This window comes from Eulemur rufifrons, chromosome 6, assembly GCF_041146395.1.
Source record: "Eulemur rufifrons isolate Redbay chromosome 6, OSU_ERuf_1, whole genome shotgun sequence".
Taxonomy (NCBI): Eukaryota; Metazoa; Chordata; class Mammalia; order Primates; family Lemuridae; genus Eulemur; species Eulemur rufifrons.
In genome coordinates, this window is record NC_090988.1 from 72,505,058 (window position 1) to 72,529,184 (window position 24,127).

Consider the following 24,127-nt stretch of genomic DNA (forward strand, 5'->3'; position numbering starts at 1 on the left):
CTAAACAAAGTATCTCAGAAATGGAAAACAAACACCACATGTGCCCACTAATAAGTGGGAGCTAAATTATGGGCACACATGGGCACAAAGAGATGTAAAGAACATTGGAAACCAAGACGGGCAGAGGGTGGGAGGTTGTATCTATGGGTACAATGACCACTATATACTATACATATTGGTGACGGGCACTCTAAAAGCCCTAAGTATTACACAAGGTATCCATGTAACACAAATATTTTTTACCCCTTAATATTTTGAAATTAAAAAAAAAACCTTTCAATCTTTTTTCTTCATAGTAGAGTCATAAAAATATCACCAGTTCCATAGATGTCTGAAAGCATGTAATTATTCCTTGCATATGAAGATGCTTGAAATATTGTGATATTCTATCCCAATATAAGAAATTGTTTATATTATAAATTATTATTACATTGGATTCATTCCTATTACCTAACAAGGTGCAGAAATAAAATGAATATTTTATCAGAGCCAAATTTATTTTTCCCATTATGTGGGGAATTGAGTGGAGGTATAGGCTACTCTGAGAAACACAGGTACCTACTTTTGCTAGAAAAGCTATTCTTACTAAAGAAAATTGATGCTATTAAAAGATGGGAGGATTCTCAGAAGAACATTTTCTACTTCAGAGTAACCCAGAGTATATTTCCTTTCTAGCAAAGTTTCGTGATAGAAATCATGTGAATTCAACAGAAAAAAGTACGATATATCTCTTGAAGTGTGATGTTCAAAATATGTCACGAAACATAGTAGCTCCTCAAAACAGACTGAGTGTGGATTAAATAGTATGTCATAAGAAAATTTATAAACTCTGCCATTACATTTGAAAACTGATGTGTATTTGTGTGGGGAGTTTAGGCTAGGAGGAAGAGAATAGAAGCAGAGCTGCTATAAAAATGTTAATGCTCCTTTTTTTTTGTAGGAATCACAGATGAAAGCAATGAAAGAAACTGTACAACTCTGCTTGACATCCGTTTTCCGTGATCAACCTCCCCCTTTGAGTCTAATCACGTCAAATCCAAATCAGATGTTACTTCCCCCCAGGACAATTGCCTCTAAGCTTCCAGTTGCGAGGGCTAAAAGCAAGGTACATTTTATTCATGCTTTGAAAAGTAACATCGATTAATGTACTCTCTTTAAAAAGTTCATCCTATATAATCACCGGAATGGATCCAAGTAGGATATAGAATTCAATGAAAGATTAGGAAGAAATTGGAAGATAGTAACCCAGTTGTGAAGTCTCAGTAGTCACCTGGAGAATGTTAGAAGGCAGCTTTTCTTTAGTAGAGAGCCTAACTATTTCGAAGGCAGGATAATCTAATTGCTAAAAAAAAAATAAAATAAAACAAAACAAAATAATTTTGGAATAAGTTAAAAGAAAATAACTTGTATTACATTTCAACAAACACCACAGGTCTGATAAGGAAAATACTAACTACTCTTATAAAAGTGCTTTTCTTTTTAAGTCCATAGTTCTCAACACTGGCCACATATTAGGGTATTTAAAAAAAAAAAAAAAAGTACACATAAGTGTACTTAAAAAAAAAAAAAAAAAAAAACAAACAAACCTGACAAGTGATACCCAACTTCAGACCTGTTAAATTAGATTCTTTCAGGTTGGACCAGTCGTCAGTAATTTTTAAAAGTCTCAGGGTATTTTAATGTGCCTCCAAGTTCGAGAACAACTGATTTAGGCAAATCTTTTTCCAAATCCCTATAACCACTCTATGTTAGAAAGTGCAAAGGGCATTTCAATGGTGCCTTTTTTTTCAGTCATCAGAAATTTCAGTTTGTGGGTTCTACATTTAAATAAATCCTAACAGCTAGAAATAGTTGTTGGAGAAGGGAGTTTCCTTTTCGGCAGTATATTAGAAAGAGCTGGTTTTCTGATCATTTGCCTTAGGATCACTTGCTACTGAAATGAGTGTTATGGATACCAGTCTGACTTCTAAATGCAAATCTCTAGGGTTGAGCACAGATAAAAACTGAGAACCACTAATGCAAGCACCTAATGATGTGTTGCATCTGGGATTTTCTTACTTCTTATTTCGGAAATCCCTATATTTGGATTAAAGATTATAGATTAGGGAAATGCTACTTTCAGGATGGAGAGTCAAAAATAAGTGGAACAAAACAAATCTAATGTACTGTTTTTATCCATAACTAGTCAATTTATTGACTACACAGGTTTAGTTTGTCTAAGCTCATTATGATATCTTAATATGTTTCTCTGTCAAAAATTATTTTGAAATACATATTTCTATTCCATCATATTATTGCATTCAGTTTCATTGTGTACTGAAGAGCCTCTAAAAATTTTGAAGCCATTATTTTTCTCCTTAATTTTTTCCTGCCCTTTTAATGAAAACTCTACATTCAAAATGTGTATTTAACCAAACTCAGGCAAGAAAAGTACAAAATAATATACGTTTACATCATAAAAAAATCCTGGGCAAATTCCTTGAAACTGGTCATTGGTAAAATGCACAGTTACCCAAAAATCTCAACCACCAACCAGGAAGCCACACCCTGACTCCATTTAGCCTCAGTCACTAAGGAAGGAGGAACACAAATTCAGTCTCATTATGTGTGATGACTTTGGGCAAAGCAGTTTAGTAATTCTATGGGCATATTGCATTTGTCTCCAACTCAAAATACATTTGTTTAAACCAATTATTGAAATCGGGCTCTTTATGACCCTGAATATGTGGATGAAATTACTGATTGTTGCTTTAACTGGTTTTCTATGAATAAATGTATGCCCTGTCATAGAAATAAATAATAAATATTTATTGTTCCTCTTTGCTTATCACAGAAAAACACAGGAAAGCATTCATATGAGCCTGGTTTGGTGATAGCTCATTTTTCAAAAAACAATAACAGGAAAATCCAATTGTTTAAGATAAAGTTCAATAAGTCTAAGTTAATGTGCTATAGAGCATTCTATTTTACATATTAGCATTAAAAGCTTGTATGGTATTTATGTTTTACCCGTATTCTTTATCTTTTTAATAGTGGCAGAAATTGTTTTTTATGTATCCTGGGGCTTAATTTCTATGCAGACACCTCACAGATAATATTTTTAAAAGTCCTGAATAAAATAACACAATGTGGGTATCTAGAAGAAAAATAAACACTTCAGTCATGAAATAATTTTTCTCTGTATACAAAAAGGTAACTTACAAATGAAGACATTAAATGGTAAGTCATCAAATTTGGCTAATTATAGCCAGAGTGCCATTGTGTGCTTGACTCAGAGTTGTGAGATAATCAAATATCTTGACCTATCTGTGCCTCAGTTTCCTCAGTGCCCATATCAGAGTGTTATTGCTATGTGAATATTCAAAATAATAATTTTTATTTTCCATAATTTCTGCCCAATCTTCGTACTTCTACTTTGTTTTCATAATTGCCAACCCTCGTTAGAGGGATATCAGAATGGTTTTTCCTGAAATCCATGAAACGTATCCAAGTAAGCAATTTTCAGTTCACATATGGAAAAAGTCAAAAATTTATTTTTTTCTTCCAGGAGATTGGGTAATGCATCTGAACTTTTTATTCCTGTGCATGCATGCATGTATGTGCATCTGTGTATCTATACATGCATGCATGCATATACGTACACACAAATATTACATACATATTATTTTTTCACTATGGATTTTAAAAGCCATGTTTTCATTAGAGGAGGCATTCAAAATTACAAGAGTTTACTGAAGAAAGTTTGGAAAATAACTTATTTATTTGTATCCCCACCTTTTTATTTATTTATTTTTATTATGAAGCATGCCTGTTAAAAAACCTGTTGGTCCTGTGGCTAAAGCTTCTGCTGAGGACCTTCAATCAAGCCCATCAGCTTCCTTTCTGTAATTGTATTATCCAAAGTTATTATGCCTGTTTCCCTCTGATTTGAGTGAATTTTGTTCTTACCCTCCAGTTAGAATTTATTTTTCTACTTTCAGACCTCTGAGAGTTGAGTGTTTACTACTCTTGGTTCTTGGTCATGTCTTGAATATGATTATGTCTACATATGCCTCTCTCTTTAAAGGGAGGTGACTGTGCTTTGTTCTGTTCATCAATCTGCTTGACATTATTCACTGTCCAGAATAAAGTTTCTAGAGAATTCATTTTAAATGACATTTGCTGTGTGCCCTCTTCTTATTAGACATTTTCCTTGTTTAGAAGTTAGAAAATTACATATTGTGAGTGCATATTAGATGTTTTGTATTCTTCTAAATTATTTTCCATCTATATAACAGGACTTGTAGTCACTGGGGATGAAAATTTGAAATGACACAGCCCTGACCTTTTGGAGATTGCAACCTAATTCTCTGTAAAGAGAAAAGAAGAATGCAAGGGGTGTTTTAAGTAGTAGATCAGGTCATCTTTTGTTTGTTTGTTTTTTAGTATTCAAAATTACGTATTCCAAATAGATTTTGTTAAATATAAAGACAAAGGAGATAGTTGGCTCTAAATGCACATGAGATGTATTATTAAATATTAATTATATGTACTTAAAATTAAATAAATTTTACTAAAAGCAATGCAGTAAATGCCAAATCTGCTAGAGAGTGTTATTACCTATGCTTTTGGGTATATTGTATCTTTTGGATCTTTATAATGGAAATACTAGATAATGGCATGCTACTGCATATCTCTTTACAACTTATATTCAGCGACATCATTGGTAGATAGAGATTAGTCATATTTATACCATAGATATTGACAAAATATAAGTCAGGGTCCCTCTAAGCCACAGAGATAGTGAATAGCAGATTCCTGTGTGCCTGTGTGCATGTGTGAAACATTTAAGATAGGTCTGCTGAGTATGATAGATATTATACAAACAATGTGTGATCAATGCATTTTTTTCTTTTCTGCTGTCTGTATGGTAGAGCTAGATGCATAGTAGTGCTCAGAGAAGGCAAAGCAATTTACAAACTAAAAAGCTTAATAATATTCTGAAAATTTGATTTTTATAATTTTTATATATCCATTGTAATGTTTTATTTAATTATGTTCAATTAATTATAAAACATTAAATTTGACTTTATATAATTTTGAAAATATATACATATAGGAGGAAGAGTAGAAAACATATCACCAAGAGATCTAACACTTTTAGATGAAAAGATATGAATTAGTACAACAGTAATATTTTTGGTGTTTACAATTGCATAATATGGAGTTTAAGAGCTGGGATTCATTAGTCAGACTAAACATCTCTTTTCTGCTACTTTTTAATTCTGGTACCTGATCAAATTACTTAACTTTTCTGGAGACTATCTCCCATATCTATAAAATGGAGATAATAACAGCACCAACCTTACAGAGCTGTGGAGATCAAATAAGGAAATTTACAACATCAGCAGACGTTGCGGTTCCTGACACTGAGAAAACAGTCAATAAAACATAAAATAAATATTATAATAACTTGAAGCCAGGAAAACAGATGAGACAACTTAAAAGAAGGTTTTCATTAGGATGCTACTTTAATATTAAACAAAGCTAAATTATTTATTTATTCTATATTATCGTTCAAGTTTGAGAATATAATACATCTATTCAAATAAGTACTTCAGTTTTTTTAGCCTAAAAGTATAGCAGAATCCTTATAATACATCTAATGTCAGGGATCATAATGGTAAATGTCATAAACAAAGGAGAAAGTTAAAAAAAAAAAAAGCAGAAATGAGAAGCAATTCGGATAAGCAATGAAGATAAACAATGAAGAAGTTACGCTATGAAAACCCATATATCATCCACATCCTGGCTGTTACCATTTTTTGTCTCTGTCTTTCTTTCTGTGCAACTCACTGCCTTGAATGTGGCTGCAGTTTACGCTGTTAAAGGTCACAACTGTGGTATCTACTTAATTGGACAGGATGATTTGTTAATTTTTGTTTAAGTTTTTAAGAAATGCCAAAATCATTTCAGAGCAGCAGGAAACTGTGGCCCTATTCAGGCGCTTAAAGACATCCAAGTAAAAATTTCACTCTGCTTGGTGCCTGCAGGTACAGATAGAGCCAGGTGAATTTTTATTTTTTGCTTTTCTGCCAAAAATCTGTTGCAAAGTAGTTTTCAATAACTCTCAAGACAGTGCAGCTGGAATAATAATACACCAAGGTTCTCAACCTAGGCTGCATTTTTAAATTATTGGGTGCTTCAAAAATATTCACATCTGAGTGCCAATCCTCCAAATTCTCATACAGACTAGCAGGAGTGCAGGCTAGTTTGGGAGAGTACTCAAAGCTCCCAGATTCTTCTAATTGACAGCCAAGTTGAGAATCATTAAGAACCTTACTCTAGGAATAAGAAAGGATTCCCAGAAGTAAACTTGCTCCTTCTCCCCACTTTTCTGCTTTTAGAAGACTTTCTCACCTAACCCAGATAGTTTTGTTTTTCAACCTGTTGTCTCTCATTAGCTAACCATTTTGTTATCTGTAACATCTACCATCTCTTGGCATTCTTTACATACCACAAATACCTATCTTGTATCTTCACTGCCCAGGATTATAGTGAGGATAAAAATAAAGATGTGAGTTGAAAACATTTTTATAAAATATTACATTACATCTAAAAATTTTTGTTTAGATTTTATTTGGGGCTAGGAAGTGTTAATATCTTGTTTACTCCACAACATATGTGGCATTTTTGTGTCAATGGATATTTTAAGTTAAAATATGCCATATATTACATGTTGCTATATGAACATATGTATTAAATATGCACATAGATATTTGTATGCTTATTTTATAACTTATAAAATATATATTTAAACTGGTAAATGTAAAAATGGAACTCTAAAGGACTCTGTGATGTTTTATTTTTAGGATTTGTGTACAGGTTTGTACATAGGAATGGTCTGAAACTAAATCCTCATAAGGTTGCATCTACTCATCATTTTGGATACGTATTTATTATGAGAAAGTTAGTTATGGAAATTGATTACTTGGATGTATCTATGAATGTCTTTCAAAGCCATTTGTTAGCAATCTGGGGATATTATTTAATCCTTGTAAAATTAAAATAAATCAGAATAAAATATTCTTGATGGAATATTTTATCTTCTTATGTAAGTCTAGGAAGTCATATCTACATATTCTGAGAAAACATCACTACTGAATATCTTCTATGTTACAAAAGAATGCCCACTGAGTCCTATTTAATTTTCCTATATTTTTATATTTTTGAGACAGAGAGTAGAATGATGGTTATCATCAGAATCTCTTGGACACTCATCAAATAACAATGACTTTCCTGGTACCTCTACTGCAACAAAAATTTAGTTTTCTTAAAGGTATTTTAGTTTCTATTTACCACTTGCATTCATGGGTAAGGGGGAACCCAACATCCTCTCCAGTGATTATCAATACAAGGGACATTTTGACAGTAGAAATTCTTGTTCGACTTTTCATTCGTCTCTTTAGATGCAACACATAAAAGTCTTAATAACTCCACCTCCAACAGATCTATTTCCTTATAAAGTTGCAAAAGGAAAGGGTATCTATAAGGAATTTGTTCAACTTATTGTCATGATAAGTTGGCAGTTATTTCTTTCTACTCCAGCATTTATTCTTTTTTTTTATCTCGAAGCCACTTGACCCACCACTATAAGCTTTAAACAAGGAAATCCTGACCAGATTAGAGATTTAAGAAGATATACAAAGAAGGATTAGTAGGACAAGATATTAGAAGCAATGAATTGTTTGTAAAAGAGCATATTCTTGGTGAGAGACAGTGAGTGTCAGTGAGGAAGGAGAGGACGTGGACTTGAGAAATGTAAAAGACATAAAATTTGGAGGAATTAGTGAGGAACTGGAGATGAGAAAACTAGATGATTGTTTTAAGGAAATTGGCTGTGAAGAGGGGAGAGAACAAATGCAATGGAGGCGGTGGTTTGCAGGATTGAAAGAGATTTGAGTACAGTTTTAGAAATAGAGAAGGGGAAGAATGAAAAATATATTGAATACATAAAATAGAAATATATATTAATCATAAAGATGCAAAAATTCCAGAAGAAGCAGTAAGAAATATGAAGATGAGTACAAGGTGAGGAGTTGGACATGGAAAGGAGTAGGGACATACCAACTTTTGAGATGGGAGATGAGTTGGTAAAGATGAATGAGGGTATGGGTAAATTTGGATGTAGATGGAGAGGATTTCTAAAGGTGTGATACCTCATGACCTTTAGCTTATCAGTCAGTGTTAAGCCCTTACTGACTCTAGAGAAGACTCCGCTCATGCAATACAAATGCCTTAGAAAACCTTGATTAACCTCCTTTCACATTTGCACTAACTCCAATTTCTAAATCCCCTCCATTTCATTCCTGTGAGTGTACTGCTTTGTTCTTCAATCCTACAGGAAGAAATAAGATAAAATACATTTGTTCAACTATCTCAAAAGATGAAGTTAGGAAACATGAGAGCCAATGAAATGAAGTGTTACTTCAAATAAAATTTACCAAAAGAAAATAAAAAAAAGATAATACAAAAGATGATGTAGATTAAACTTAAATTCAAAACAAAGTTAAGTAAATTCATGTATGTTCAAGCAAATTTAATACTATAAATCAAATGCTATATAGAAATGAACTTATCTAGAATTCACTAGTGTCTTATATACTAAAACTGTCTTCTTATAGATAAGGTTACATTCTAATCTGTTTTGCCTAAATAGCATCATGGTGTATGTAGAGAGAAGCTAAAAATGCTTTTTTTTGGTTGCTTTTAGGCTGATTTTTAATGATCCCTATAAAGCATTAGCAAGCTCCATTAGGTGGGCACCCTGAACATGCTGGGTTTTCTCTTTAATACCACTGTTCTGCAGGACTGTGTTAAAATTTGTGGCTAAATGTCTAATACCAAGCACCAGGAATCACATCTAAGAGCACAAATCTGGAATTTAGCAGACCAATTTTAAATTATGATTTCTGCCAATTGTTCAATCCACATATGAATGAAACTTTGAGCAATTATGCTAGAGACTTTGATTATTACTTTGTGAAACAGAGCTAACAATGCAAAACAATGAGTCTAATAAACCAAAATGTATACATGCTAGATTTATAGCATGATGCCAGATATGTAGTATGTTTAAGAGAATAGAACCTAAAGCCAAACTGCTGGGTTTTGAATCTATACTCCACCACTAATTAGCTGTGTAAAAGGGGCAACTTTTTGAACCAATTCCTCACCTGTAATGCAGGGATAATAATGCTATTTTTCTGAAAGGGTTAATTATGAGTATAAACTGAATATTATTAGTTTCAGATGTATTGAGCCTAATAATATATTTTTGTGTGACCATCTCTGGGAAAGTGTCATCAAAAAGCTCTAAATAGAGTTTGACAATAAGAAAATAATCTGAGTGTTCACCAAAAGGATTTGCACAAATGAAACAATAGGAAACAGATGATCTTCAAATTTGCTAAAAAGGAATTATATTATTTTTACTCTATCTGATGAAAGACCAGATAATTATTTTTCATATTGATCCACCTCTAATGCACTGTAAGTTGGATATAAATTGAAAGAAAATTAGAAGTCATAGCCTTGCTTCTCATCACACTATGGAACACATTGATATTCAGAATTTTATGAAATCCTAGGGAGTCTGTTTGATTCCCCTACAGTGCTAGTATTAGGCATTCCTATGACATATGTGGTTGTCTTTGATCTCTTTATGAAGGCAAGAATATTCTTTGAATGTTTGTAGCTATGTAACCGAAGAAGTTATTTAAATCAATTATATTCTAAGAGCAAAGTTTTCTTTCTTTCAGAATATTGTACAGGTTCTTTTATGAAGAACAAAGATATATGCATATAAGTTTAATTTTGCTGCTGTTTGTGTTTGTGGTAGGACAAGAGGAGAAAGACAGATGTTAGTAAGATATATATGAATGGATAATTTAATGCAATATGTTACTCTTTTTATTAATCATATATATAGGAGGTTGTCAGCATATAGTCACTCATAGAATAGGCAATTATAGTCTGTTTACAGTTGCTCAGATGTGAACTTAGAAAGATTTACTTTTTTCGTTATCTTACAAGAGTAATTCGTGATTTACTTATTTTTTATATAACTCTAACATATGGCTTGTCAGGTTGGTTATAAAGTCTAAACTGTCTGAAATTTTAAGACTGGTCTTATTTAATTTCATATACCAAATACCTAGCAGAGTGACTGAAATATAGCAGGTATGTGAGAGGAAAATGCCAGAAATATACCAAGGAATAGACAAAGACAAATAAATTCAGCTATAAACTCATTCACCAAACTATTGTTGGTCAAACTTTGAGACTGTACATCTCATGAGTAAGATTAATTCTAGGACATAAAATTGATATTGAGAAATTGAAGAGCCTAATCAACTAGATTCCAAATACATTCTTGGTTTATCATCTTTTTAAAGTGTAAACTACATTTTTAGAATATTAATACCTTATTTTCTTATGTACATTTTGTATTTTATGAAGTTTTCTTCCAATTGCTCAATGGTAATTAATTTGAATTATATAATTGTTTATGGCTATTTCTGTAAGATATTTTACTATGTCATCACAATAAATACAGCAGATCTTATTCTAATGATCTTACTTAAAAAAGAAACTAAAATCTGATCCCAGGTTTCTTATGCCAAGTCTAGTATACCAAACCACTCTCTCAAAATGAGCATTATTTAGAATCTTTGAAATATTCTAATCAAAAGGAATGAGCATTTGAATATGCGGTGCTTCTTATGCTCTCATAGATAGCACTGTTAAAATTTATAGGGCACTTGTTCTATGCTTTGCTCAGTGTTAATGGCTTTGCACACATTTTCTCAGTTAAAATCAAGAACATTGTGAGGTGATACTGATAATATTCTATATTATCAGTCAGAAAACCAAGGTTCATAGAGGCTAATAACACATCCAATGTCTCAAAACGAGGTCATTGGCAACTGAGATCTGGAAGTCACCTGTATCTGGCTCTGGAATTTAAAGGCCTGACCATCACTTCACATCTGATGTGCTTCTAATACCAACCCACTCATGGTTGTAAAGACATGTAAAATATATTTGGAAATTATCCTTTAGTATTCATTCCAATGCAATTGCCTCTAAAAATAAACAAGTTTTAAAAATGTAACATTTATTTGAACTCCAAGAAAGCACTAACCAAGGCAATAGAATACATCTGTACATTTTTGAGGGATTTGAGAGTCAAAATTCATTAAGATAAACATCCATTCATTATTTAACATTCCCTGAATTACCCTCTGAGTGAAATGAGACATGAGGAAGGTGAGATTTCTTAGCTGTCATTTGGTACATAAAGCTCAATGATCAGGCACACACACATTTAGAAATGTTAGGTATTCTTAATGACATCACCATTTACCTTTGGGCAATGCCCATTTTTATCCCTTTTATTTTTTCTTGTCCTTATATCTACTTTTTTTGCTATGACAATAGCCATATAAGTTTTCCCATAATTAACGTTACATGTTTTTCAGTTATTTTACTTTTAACTTACCTATATCTTTTATGCAAATATTTTGTCCTATTCTGTGAGTTGTATTTTCACTCTATTGATATCATTTGTAAAACAAAGGACAAAAGTTTTTAGAATTTGATGAAGTCCAACATAAATATTTTTTTCCTTTGCCACTTGTGCTTTTTCTGTATTTAATAAGGCTTTGCATAATGTGAGGTCATGAAGATTATCTTCTATGTTTTCTTTTAAGACACTTAGTTTTTGTTTTTGCCTTTAGGCATGTGATCTAATTTGAGTTCACTTTTGTATGTGGTAGTGATCAAACATCACTTGTCTGCACATGGTATCCAGTTGCTGAAACATCGTTTGTTGAAAAGACTATTTTCCTCCATTGAATTATCACGGTGCCTTGCCCAAATTCAATTGACCATGATACAAGGGTTTATTTCTCCACTCTCAGTTCAATTCTGTTAATCTGTATGCCTAAATTTCTGGCAGTGTCTGTATCGACTACTGTTGATTTGTAGTGTGTTTTAAAATTAGGAAGTGGGTTCCTCCAGCTTTGCATTTTATTTTCAAGTCTGATTTGGCTATTCTTGGTCAATGCATTTACATATGAATTTTAGGATCATCTTGTCAATTTAAAAAAAAAAATTCAAGCTGGGATTTTGAAGGGATGACATTGAATCTTTAGATAATTTGAGTATTACCATCTTAATAATAGTAAGTCTAATTACTTTATTCTTTTTTGTGATATTGAAACATTTTCTAAATTTAATTTTTGAAATGTTCTTGCTAGTGTATAGAAATACAATCCTTACTAAGTTTTTAATAATTTGAGTATTTGCTTTTCAATGTAGCTCTGCTATCGTTACGGTCCCTGTAAGTATTTTTATTTTCTAAGTGTTGCTTTGGGATTTCCCAACAAACATTTTGGAATTATCATAATCTCCTTTAAAATTATATTATACTGTTTTACTTTACACAAATGTAATTATCATAAAATATTTCATTTCTCTTTTTTATGCATTCTAACTGCATAACTATAATAAACATAAAACCAGTTATCATTTTTGTTTTAAAAAGCTAATTACATACTAAAGAATTTTTTGATGGGAAAAAAATTCTCATATTGATTGTCATATTTACCATTTCTGCACTCTCATCTGTATAAGTTTAACTTTCCACATGACCTCATTTTTTCCACTTGCAGAGCTTTTCTTAACACTTCTATTGAAGTTTTCATGAAGATAACTTTTTACATGCCATTTGAAAGTATCTCATCTGATTTTATTTTTAAATTTTTGCCCTGAATTTAGTAATCTAAGTTGATAGATTTTTTCTTTTAATACTTTAAAAAAGTCATTCTATTTTCCTCTAGTTTGCATAGTTCTCACAATAAATCGTATTCTTTGCTTTATCTTCCTTATATTTAATATGCATTTTATTTCTTTTAAATATGTTTTTATTTATTACTGATTATCAGCAGTTCCATAATCATAGGTCTAAATGTTTTTAGTGTATTTGTATGTTTCTTATTCTAGGATCTGTGAGTTTTCAGTTTTCATAAATTTGTGGAAAAATTCTCTCATGTCTTTTTTGGTTTTTAATTACACATATGTTAGACTAATTAATATTTATTTTAGTCTATTTGCTTAGTGTACTTTGGTGAGTATATATTCTGTAACTATGTTCACTGTTCTTTTTTCTGCATTGTCTAATCTATTAATACAATCCAATAAAAATTTCATTCAGTTTATTTTTATTTAAAATAGTATATTCTTCTATCTATAGAATCCATTGCATTATTTTTATATCTTTCTATTTTCTCTTTAATTTGTTCATATTTTCTTCTGAATGATTGAATATAGGAATAATATCTATTGAAATGTATTTAATTACAAATTATATCATATTTATTTTTCTGGTCAGTTTCTATTGAATGATTTCTCTCCTGGTTATGAATCATATTCTTCTGCTTCTTGACATGCTCCATAATTTTTAACTGGTCATTATTTTAAATGGAATTTTATTGTCTTTTTAAAATAATATAGTTTCTCTCTCTCTCTTTCTTTCCCTCCCCCCTCTTCCTCTTTCCTTTCTTTTTCTCTCTCTCTTCAGTTACCTACTTGTGAAACAGATTTAGGTCTCAAGGCCTATTTTTAAATATTTTAAAATCAATCTGGTATAGCTTTGCTTCATAGATAATTCTTTTCTTCTATTAAATTATGAATCCTCTGAGGTTTCCATCCAATACCACAGGTTAGGCTTGAAGATTTTCCACTCTGGTGGTCTCCCCACCTTGTATAATTTCTGAGAATTTACAACTCTTCATTTTATTTTTCTGGTCTTGTGGAGTTTCACTCTATTCCTTCACAACATGATATTCAGCAAAGACTCAATGAAATACAAATCAGATTTACCCCTAACCCTCTAATTATAAAACTATTCCACAAGAGTGGTGCTTTCAGCCTTCTTGAACTGCCCTCGGCTTATACCCAACTGACTAGGCTTTCTGGACTCTGTTTTGGGTACCCTACCCTTTGCCCTCAGGCAAAAATCCAGGAAAAAAGTCCTGATTATGATAAGGTTCACCTCCTGTGTTTTGTTTCCCTTCTCTCAGAGATCACAATTCTGCCATGCCTGTGGCCCAACATCTAAAAATGGTTATTTCACAAATTTTGCATGCTTTTCTAATTGCCTACTCTGTAAGAGAAGCACGATGGTAGTAATCCACTCTGATTTGAAGATGAGACCTTTATTTATTTTTTACTATTTTGTGTGAAATTTCTTTCTGTTAGTAATCCCTACCATTTTCGCCCCAGGTCATGGCTAGTCCAAGAAAGGACTGTAGACTGGGTGCAGTAGCTCATGCCTATAATCCTAGCACTCTGGGAGGCCGAGAAGGGAGGATCACCTGAGGTTAGGAGTTCAAGAGCAGCCTGAGCAAGAGCTAGACCCCTGTCTTTACTAAAAATAGAAAAAAATTAGCTGGGTTTGGTGACATATGCCTGTAGTCCCAGTTACTCGGGAAGCTGAGGCAAGAGGCTCGCTTGAGCCCAGGGGATTGAGGTTGCAGTGAGTTATGAGGCCACTGCACTCTAACTGGGGTGACAGAGCAAGACTGTCTCAAAAAAAAAAAAAAAAAAAGACTTTGAACTGTCACATCAAATACATTTACAAATTTCATATATACCTACAATCAATACAACACATGGCCATTGAGGCCCTATCATATTTCAAAAGTGATTATGTTTAAAATTTGAATATCTCATGTCTAACAATTTCAACTTTATACAGCTCCCAACTCTACTCTCTGATTAGTCACCTTTAGGTGTCTATAGACCTTCAATTAGGCTTCCAAAAGTAAGGAGTAGTGTTAATTTCCAAATTAGCAATAACCTGTAGGCACTGCAATGAGAGAAGTCTACATGAGAAAATTTTCTCCTGTTCCAGGAAAGTCATTATCTGTAAATATGCAGAAGGTCATTCCCAGTTTCACCATAGGTTCAGGTACAAAGCTTGATGGCAAATCTACACATGGTACTTATTCTTCATTACCAAATATTGTAAAATTGAGTCCCAGTGCCAAAGGGTTGGTGTCTTTAGCATTTCTTTTCTTTGAATAAAGTGACTACCATACCCTTTGACCTGCTATCCAGTCAAGGTTTTCACTCCAAATAGGTTTTACTCTTTCTAAGGGAATGCCCTGGGCAGGGAATTTCTCCATTGGCCCTAGGATCCCATAAAAGCTTTCTGCAATAGTGAGGGGAAGAAGTAATTTGGAAGAGTGAACAGTGAACACTCTAAAATCTAAAGAAAATAAAGCAAAAGTATTGTCATCTCTGTCATTTTTACTTCAAAAAAGAACCTGCCTAGCAAACTCTCTCCCTGAGGCTCTGGAATTCAATTCATAAATGAAATTTTGAGGATTTTCACTTATTTTTCAGCTGCTTTCAGAACTTACTGGAAATGTCAATCCCCACTGTGATAAAGGGAGAAATAAATAATCCTGAATTCAGGAATGACAGCATATTATTTATATTTAAGCAGATCTTTAAAGGATATCTGTCTTATACTAGGGGAAAAATTTCCTTTTTAAATTTTTTTTTATTTTCAATTATCAACACTGATTGACACTTTCCCAGGTCTTGTTAGAGCTGGTTCCCCTTGGCCCCAGGAACAGAGAGGCAGAGTCATTGAGTCTGCAAAAAGGCAAAGGAGTTTATTGGCTAGCCTGAGCTAGGGTCCAAGTCCCAGAGCACCAAAGCAGTGGCCTCTCCACGAACTAGGACCCTGCCCTGGGGTAAAGGTTAAGCTTTTATACTTTTCTGTATGCTAGTTTTCACACGACACGTTAGTCTGCACACGACACATTAGTCTGCACACGACATACTAGTCTGCACACGATACACTAGTCTGCACACAACATACTAGTCTGCACACGACATACTAGTCTGCACACGACATACTGGTCTGCACTCCATCCCCCTTTAATTTTATTTGTTCTTTTAGAAGTGGCTGATCGAGTTGGCTCCTGATTGGTTGACTCTAAGCTTCAGGCTTTTCGCGCTGGTGCCAGTTGTAGTTAACGTCATTTAGGGGAAGAGGAGGGTCTCCGACGGGGGAGGGGGGCTGTTGTTGCATACCTTCTAGTTTTTGGTTACAAGCGATACTGGGAGCACACGTCCTGCACAAGCCTTTCATGCGCTGATCATGTCTTGCCCTTCTTATCTACTTAGCTGGTTGGAGGGCCCCTGGACTCTCCAGCCCTTTATCAGGAAGTAACTTGTGGTTACCTCCCCGGGGCTTTGTTTTCCTTTACTTTAGTGAAGCCTGCCATGGCTCCACTTACACTAAGCACCAAGCCAGCAAGCCATATATACAGAAGCAGAACTAGGCTGTTAGCTTCTCACATCCAGGAAGCCTAGCCTATCATGGAGTTACCTTTGCTCTTATACCTGTTTTTCATTTTGATTAACTATATTTATCAAACAACTAAAAGCAAGCATAGTCACAGAAGCGAATAGCATCAGTTAGAATCAAAGAGAGCACACATTTTCCTACTATCAATTCCTGTTCTTCAGTCTCTCTCTTAGGCAAAATATGAATATATTATCCTCCTACTCACTACATCTTCATGAGTCTCTGATCTGAATAATCAGGTAGTGTAAATGATAATTATGCTTTTATTATTACTGATAGCCTGTAACACTAAGTTCCATCTGCCTGGTTTAAATCTTTTCCTCTCAAACACCCCACACAGTTGTTCAACCATGCTTAAACTCACCACACCCATTAGACATTGTAATATTTGACCCTTATCTAGAGCCATTATTTAGAACTGGCAAAGTGTTCTTATCTACAGACAGATCATTTCTCACTTCCTCCTTAGCCCTCCTGCTGATGTTGCTAAATTCCCAATAATGGCTCATTAAAATCTCAAATTTGATTACACTACTACTGAGACAGTCGGAAGCATGTCTTTGGTCTCATTAAGCTTTTATTCAAACTACATTAAAAACAGGCCCCTCTAGCTTCTCCATATGCTTGATAATCTATTGGCAAAAAATAGATAAAATATTGTATTTACTTTCAATTTTGAAATGTATGAAAATTCATTTAATATGACTATATTTGATTTTTCTGTTTTTATTTTCTTTCATTTTTATCTATTTGTTAATGCCTTTGAGATCAACTACTATTTTGAACATATATACAATATTAATACTGTCATATTTATGTACTCATAGATATAAGGTCACCCAATGGTAACCATTTTTAATATCAACTATTTTTTAAGATTATATTAATTGCCTTTATTATAGAAATAATGATTTTTTATCACAGACATTTTTAGAAAAAAATTTAATAGTTATGAATAGTTGTTAAGAATTATTGAGTTATGCTATGTCCATATCAATCCTCACAAACAGAAAGGAGAAATCTTATCACTCCCATTTTCTTTAAATAAACTTTTATTTTAGAATATATTTGGACTTACAAAAACATTGCAAAGAGTACAGATAGTTCCTATATACTCTTCACTCAGCTTCCCCTAATGTTAATGTTTTACATAGCCATGGTGCATTTATCAAAACTAATAAATTAACATTGGTATGATACTATTATCAAGCTACAGGACTTACTTGGATTTCACCCGTTATTTTGCTAATGTCATTTTTCTATTTCAGGATCGTATCCAGTGTACCACATTGTATTTAATCATCATGTCTCCTTGGTCTACTCCGGTTTTTTACAGTTTTTCAGTCTTTCCTAGTTTTTCATGATCTTTGCACTTTGGAGGAATAGTGATCAGATGTTTTTAGTGTTTTCCCCAATGTGAGTCTGTCTAATCAGCTTTTATGCTTAGACTGGATTTATAGGTTTTCGTAGATAATACCACAGGGTTACAGTATCTTTGTCATCATCATACCAGGGATATGTGATGTCTACATGACATTATTGGTGATGGTAAACCTCATCACTTTGTTAAGGTGGTATTTACTGTGGATTTCTCTACAAAATTATTATTTTTTCCTTTCCATACTTTTTTCTTTGGAGTTGAATCACTAAGTTCAGCTTACATTCATGGGAAGGGGATTTAAATTCCACCTTCTAAAAGAGAAAATGTTTAAATACATTATTTGGAATTCTGTAAGGAATATTTATCCCTTCTCCCCCATTTATTTATTTATGCAGTCATTTATTTATATCAGTATGGACTTATAGATATTTTAGTCCTTGAGTTATAATCTAATACTATTATTATTAATTTTTTTTTCTTTTTAAATTGACTTTATTTTTCAGAGCAGTTTTGGTTCAAAGCAAAACTGAGAAGAAAATACAGAGTTACATATACACTGCTACCCCCATCCCATGCACAGCTTCTTCCACTGTCAATATCTTGTGCCAGAGTGATGCATGTTACATGCTTGTTATACTGGCACATCATCACCCAAAGTCTATAGCTTACATTCGGGTTTGCTTTTGGTATTGTACATTCTATGGGTTTTGACACTCTTACTATGGCATGTACATACCATTATAGTATCATATGGAATTTATTCTTATTTTTCATGTTAGTAAACTTAAGCATAGAGATATTAAGTTGTTCATAGAAGGGGACATGGTTAACATTTTATGAGTGTTATATTGCATTTCATTAAAATTAATTGTAAATTTATTTGAATTGTATTTATCATTGCCTTGTAGAAATATACTATAACTATTTTATGTATCTGCTTATTTTTGAATTTTAAAGTTTTTAATATTTTCCATTTTAATAAGATGCAAGTTACATTTAAACATCTATCTTATACTCTACAAAAATAATAAAGTCTGCAAAGACAGAAAATATATTTCTTCATTTTTATGTCCCCTTTCCTTCCTTATTAATCCCTTCTATTCAATAGTATTTAATATAGCCCTTTATACCAACAGAGTAGGTGATAGATAACTAATTTCTGAATGAATGTTATGCAATCAATTGTGGAATTTACAGTTTGTCAGACACACTTTTGTAGCTGACATTATAGAGGCCTGATTTCTGAGGTTTCTTGGGGCCACTGTCAGAGGCAGAAATGTGAGCAGAAGGGCATATTCTTTTGATCTAGTGCCTCATATTTTATCTTCTTAAAAATGACTTTAGATATTCATATCCTGGATTCGGTTTTGGTATAATCTTCTTTTAATCCTCACAATATTTTGAAATAATTTACAGGTTCCATGTCTGTTAAAAATAATATGTGCAGTATTTTTTGGAAAATGTAATGTGTTTTCTGAAGCCTAACGTTTTAATGTATGAAAGTGGGAATCTTACTGTGATGGACACAGAAAGGAGCAAAAACAAAAAAGGACTTTACTTTGGGAAAAGTTAATATCTAATACCACATACTCTATCTCGTCTAGTGCCACTAAGGGCCACTTTCCATTTGTGCTTTACTAATAAAGTATAATAATTCATCTCCCCACTTTTATTTGACTGTATTGTCCTCCAGAAAACCCAGCTACATCAAGCCTATTTTCTGAAACTGAGAATAAGGATTTTAAAATAAAGCTCCATTCTTCTTGATTTGAAGGACTCTTTATTGCAGCACTATGCATCCTTTTAGGTTTCACTAGTCACATCTTCCTTTCTGTTGTCATTGTCGAGTTATATTCCTGGTGTTCATGTATATAGCAATAAATTAATTCTATTCAGTTTGATTCCACATTAACTGCAAACATTATTTTCTTCTAGACTGCTCCAGCACAAAAATTAACTCTTAAGAATAATTTTAATTCTTTGACGTTTTGAAGCCTTATACATCTCTAGGGTATATTAGGGCTTTCACAGTAAACAATTTTTTCTTGGCGTCTAATTTAATAACTTTAAATAATCTATTGATTGATTGTATTCTGCCATTTACAATAGATAAAAATGCATAATAGGCATATGGTAATGTATAGCCAAAAGAATAATTTGAAAATTTATTAAATTAGGATGGCTATAGCCATCATATAATTATGAGGGTGCATTCTGAGTACAGCACAGCAGAATGATGAAAAGCTCCAGGATCCTGGTGACATTATTCAACTTTAAAATTAACCAAATCTAGGACTCCTCTACTTTAAGAATTTTTATGTGAGCTCATAAACCCTTAGAGTTTAAGCTATTCATAGTTGGGGCTTATAAAACTTGTAACTAAATAATTTCTGATACAAATTCTTTAGTATAGTAAGGGAAAAATATAACTGAACAGATTAAAAATCATAATTATATCCATGAAAAATTTTATGAAAGCACAAAAAGTAAAGAAAATTTTGATGAGAGAGAATTCTATGAAAGAGTTTGGGAAGACTAATTAAGGCAGGTAATATTCAAATGATGTTTTTAAAGATAAGTGGGAATTTATCAAGAAAAGGATTTGATGGAAAGTATAAAGGATGGCCATGGGCAGAGAAACAGAATCAAAGAGGAACTGGTATAAATCCTGAAGGACATGAAAATACTGTTCATATATGCAGATTTCTGTGTGTCTGCAAGTGTGTGGGTATGCACGCAGGTGAGAGAGGCTTGGAGAGGAGAGAGGGAGACCTAAGTAGTTCACAAACTAATGAACAAATCATTTAAATACTTATCATTAGCCTAAAAAGGAAGAAAATGTATAAGGCATTAGAGTTGTGGAAATATTTAAATAGAAAATGTGCTTCAAATCAGTAGTCATTAATCTTTTGGGATTTTTGCAGACTTTAATAGTTTTATAAAAGCAGTGGACACTTTCCATGGGGGGAATAAAGGTAATTTAATTTCAGTAGAAATCAGTTTTAGAAATCCTGTTTTAAAGGTTATTAAAATGTTATAGATTTCAGTTTATACTGAAAAGTTGAAAGTTATCTGGACTGTCTACATTTCTAAAGAAATTGTACTGGAAATTCCTCAATTTGGAGGTCAAATTCATAAACTAGTACTTGATACAACATACTTTTCCACTATTAGAACTTACTGCTTAGGGAATATTCACGTACTATTTTTAATTTACACAAATGCAGTTTCTCTATATTTCTATTAAAATGAGAACAAAGGGCATAATTTTGAAATTTTAACATAAAATTTTAGAATATGAATGGGAATTTATTGATTAGAATTTGTTAATTACAAACTACTTAACCTCTGGAAATGAATCGTTACATTGTGAATACTATTTTTTCTAATATGTTTCAGAAATGCTCTATTTGGAAATTGTAGTATTAATATAAGCAATGCAGGTCAAAGAACTTAAGCTTATTGCCTTGAAATGTGATTTTTCTAATTAATTTTTACAAATGTCCCATATTAGCATTGATTAATATTAAGGAGTGAGTATTGGAATGGACTTTACCATTTACTTGCCTTGCTAAATTTGGGCAAGTTTCTTAAACTCTACTTTGTGTTTTTTTTTTTTAATTTTCATATCAATGTTTGCTAGAATATAGTATACATAGTTAACATGTTTTTCTGGCACATACCAAGAACTCAGTAAATAGCAAATATTATTGCCACCATCCCCCATAAAAAGAAAAAAAAAAAGGAAATTCAGAGTGTTTAAACTTATTATTTCAATGTTTTAAACCAGTGAAAGTCTTTACCCCCTCCTAAATTAAACTCATTTTTTTCAGATTTTAATCAAACATGCATATGTTCTTCCATTTGCAAATAGTCCTCCTTATGCATGTAGATTACACACATTCATACACATATAAATCTGGTTCAGAATTATTCTAAGATCTTAAAATTTTCAGCAATACTGCTGTATATAAATAATATATTTACTGATCCTTCCTCAGAAATTATTAGCATAAGAAAATAAATTATTACTAAATGAGTCCTTCTGATGTAAGCAAGGATTTATGTCATTTTGAAATATTAATATAAACATTAATCATGGAGTAATTAGTAATTCTGTTTTGTACAGTAATATTCTTCAAAACACTTTGGACACACTAATATATTTCTCATGATTAATGTAGAATAATTTTCCTCTTCCATTAATTTTGTGTGTTATTATTTACATTACTTTTATTTTATTATTTATTACCAAGTTTATGTTTTTAGAAATGAAGTTTAGAAACTCCCATAAAGTTCTTTTATTCATATCATTCTTTTTTCCATCTTCATGATACTTATTTTGAGTTTACATAAAATTTTAACTGAATTGTGTCAATTATTGAGGTTACCACTACCGACTCTGCAAGTTATTATTTCCACAGCTGTTGAGATATTAAAAATCAGTGTTTTGATATATTCAAAGTTACCCATTGCCTAGAGGATGGTCTAAACTCCTCAATTTGGAGGTCAAATCCATCAACTAGTATTTGCTACAACATACTTTTCCACTATTAGAACTTACTGCTTAGGGAATGTTCATGTACTATTTTTAATTTACATAAACCCCATTTTTTACTGTCTTAATTATTTGAGATTTTTGCAGAAAATTTCCACTTATAATTTATAATTTCTATAATAATTTTCTATTATCTGAAATCTGCATCTTTTTCCCTAATTCCTCTTTTCCTCATGTAAAAACCCAATGGATCCTTTGAGACAGTTTTCAAGTTTAGTTTCTAGCTTCAACTCCTCTATCACATCACTTAAAATTATTTTGACTAAAGTTAATCTTGCACTTACATAGAGTTTACATAATTTTTATCATTTTCTTGTTTTAGAAACAAACTATTCTGTTTCAGGGAAAAAATAAACAGAAAAGAAGAAATAATTTTTAAAAGAATATAAAAAATTTATAGTGCTAGGAGAAAAACTATCTTATGTGGTTTCTTTCGTAAACTTTATTTTTCACATACACATTTTTATACATTTTCACAGGATGTTACTGTGTATATTGTTTTTGAGCCGTTTTATTTTAGCAAAGTGTGAATAATTGCCATGTCAATAGATAAATTTTTTAACTTCTAAACATGAATTATTTTATGTTTTATGTAAGGTGTTACACAATTATAAGACGAGCACATGTAAGTCCATGTACCAATATAAAGACATGATTTGGGGCATTATCAATATTAGTGACATTAGCTGGATATTCATGCACAATCCCTGTCCTAAATTTTGTGTTTGTCATTCCCAAGCTTTGTCTGTGTGTGTATGTTTATTTTCCCCTATACACATTTGTCTTTAAGGACTATAGCTAGTTTTGATTATTTTGAATTTTATAAAAATATTAATATTCTCTAATTTTTTGGAACTACTTTTTTCACCAAATATTTTTTCTAGGACATATACATGTTTGTTGCTTGTAGTGGTAGTTCAATTAATTCTCACTACTGAATTGATGCATGTGATAATGCTATCATTTATTTCTCTTTTTGACCCACACCTCCCCAGAGTTAAGATGAGACTCACTATTTACTCACATAAACAATAAATCTTCAAGCAATGACTGCCTAACAGATGCCAGACACTACTTTATATTCTGTTTCTCCCTTCTTCAAAACAAACAAATAACAATAACAACAGCAAAACATAATGCAATTTAGATATTTTTGACCTCATTTCAAAAAGCAGCAGGAAACAGAGGTCCTGAAAAGATACATAATTTGTTGGAGACTCCATTTTATTTAAATGTGAATCTAGAATTAAAATACAAACTTCCTTGACTACAAAATATATTATCTTTCACCAAAGTCAGTTCTCATTCTGGTATTAATTCATCAGATTCAGTAAGGCTTCTTTCTACAAGGAGTCATCTCACTGATAGCAAAGGCCCGTATTAAGTATACATTTATTTTATTTAAAAGCAAGATGTTCTTCAATTAAATACTATGCTTTTGTATTTAAGGAAATTTAACCACTTTGGGGCTCACCCTGGTAAAGTGATATACTATATAATTTCTGCCTATTGTTAAAAGTATGGTATGTATATTTTTTTCTAAAGCAAAATTAAGTGAGTTAATTTTAGTATTGATATAAAGGTAGTAAACCAGGCAACCCAGTTAACCAAGTATTTGATAGATGAGCACAGGGCAGCCTTTGGCAAATTTATGGAAGAGGAAAGTTGCACTGTCATTCTTTCCCCTTGCTCCTTATCTCCCATTAAAATACCAAAGGCCCACAAGAATAAATTATAGGTAGATCATAAATAAAACCTT

General features: G+C 32.2%; 1 protein-coding gene across 1 annotated transcript in view; it reads left to right on the forward strand.

Annotated features, from left to right (window-relative positions):
- LUZP2 (leucine zipper protein 2) overlaps positions 1–24,127 on the forward strand; it is a 196,934-nt gene that overhangs the window by 136,133 nt on the left and 36,674 nt on the right. Inside the window, exon 6 of the mRNA XM_069469723.1 lies at positions 941–1,105. Within this exon, the coding sequence (XP_069325824.1) occupies positions 941–1,105 (165 nt within the window). The remainder of the gene's footprint in view (positions 1–940; positions 1,106–24,127) is intronic.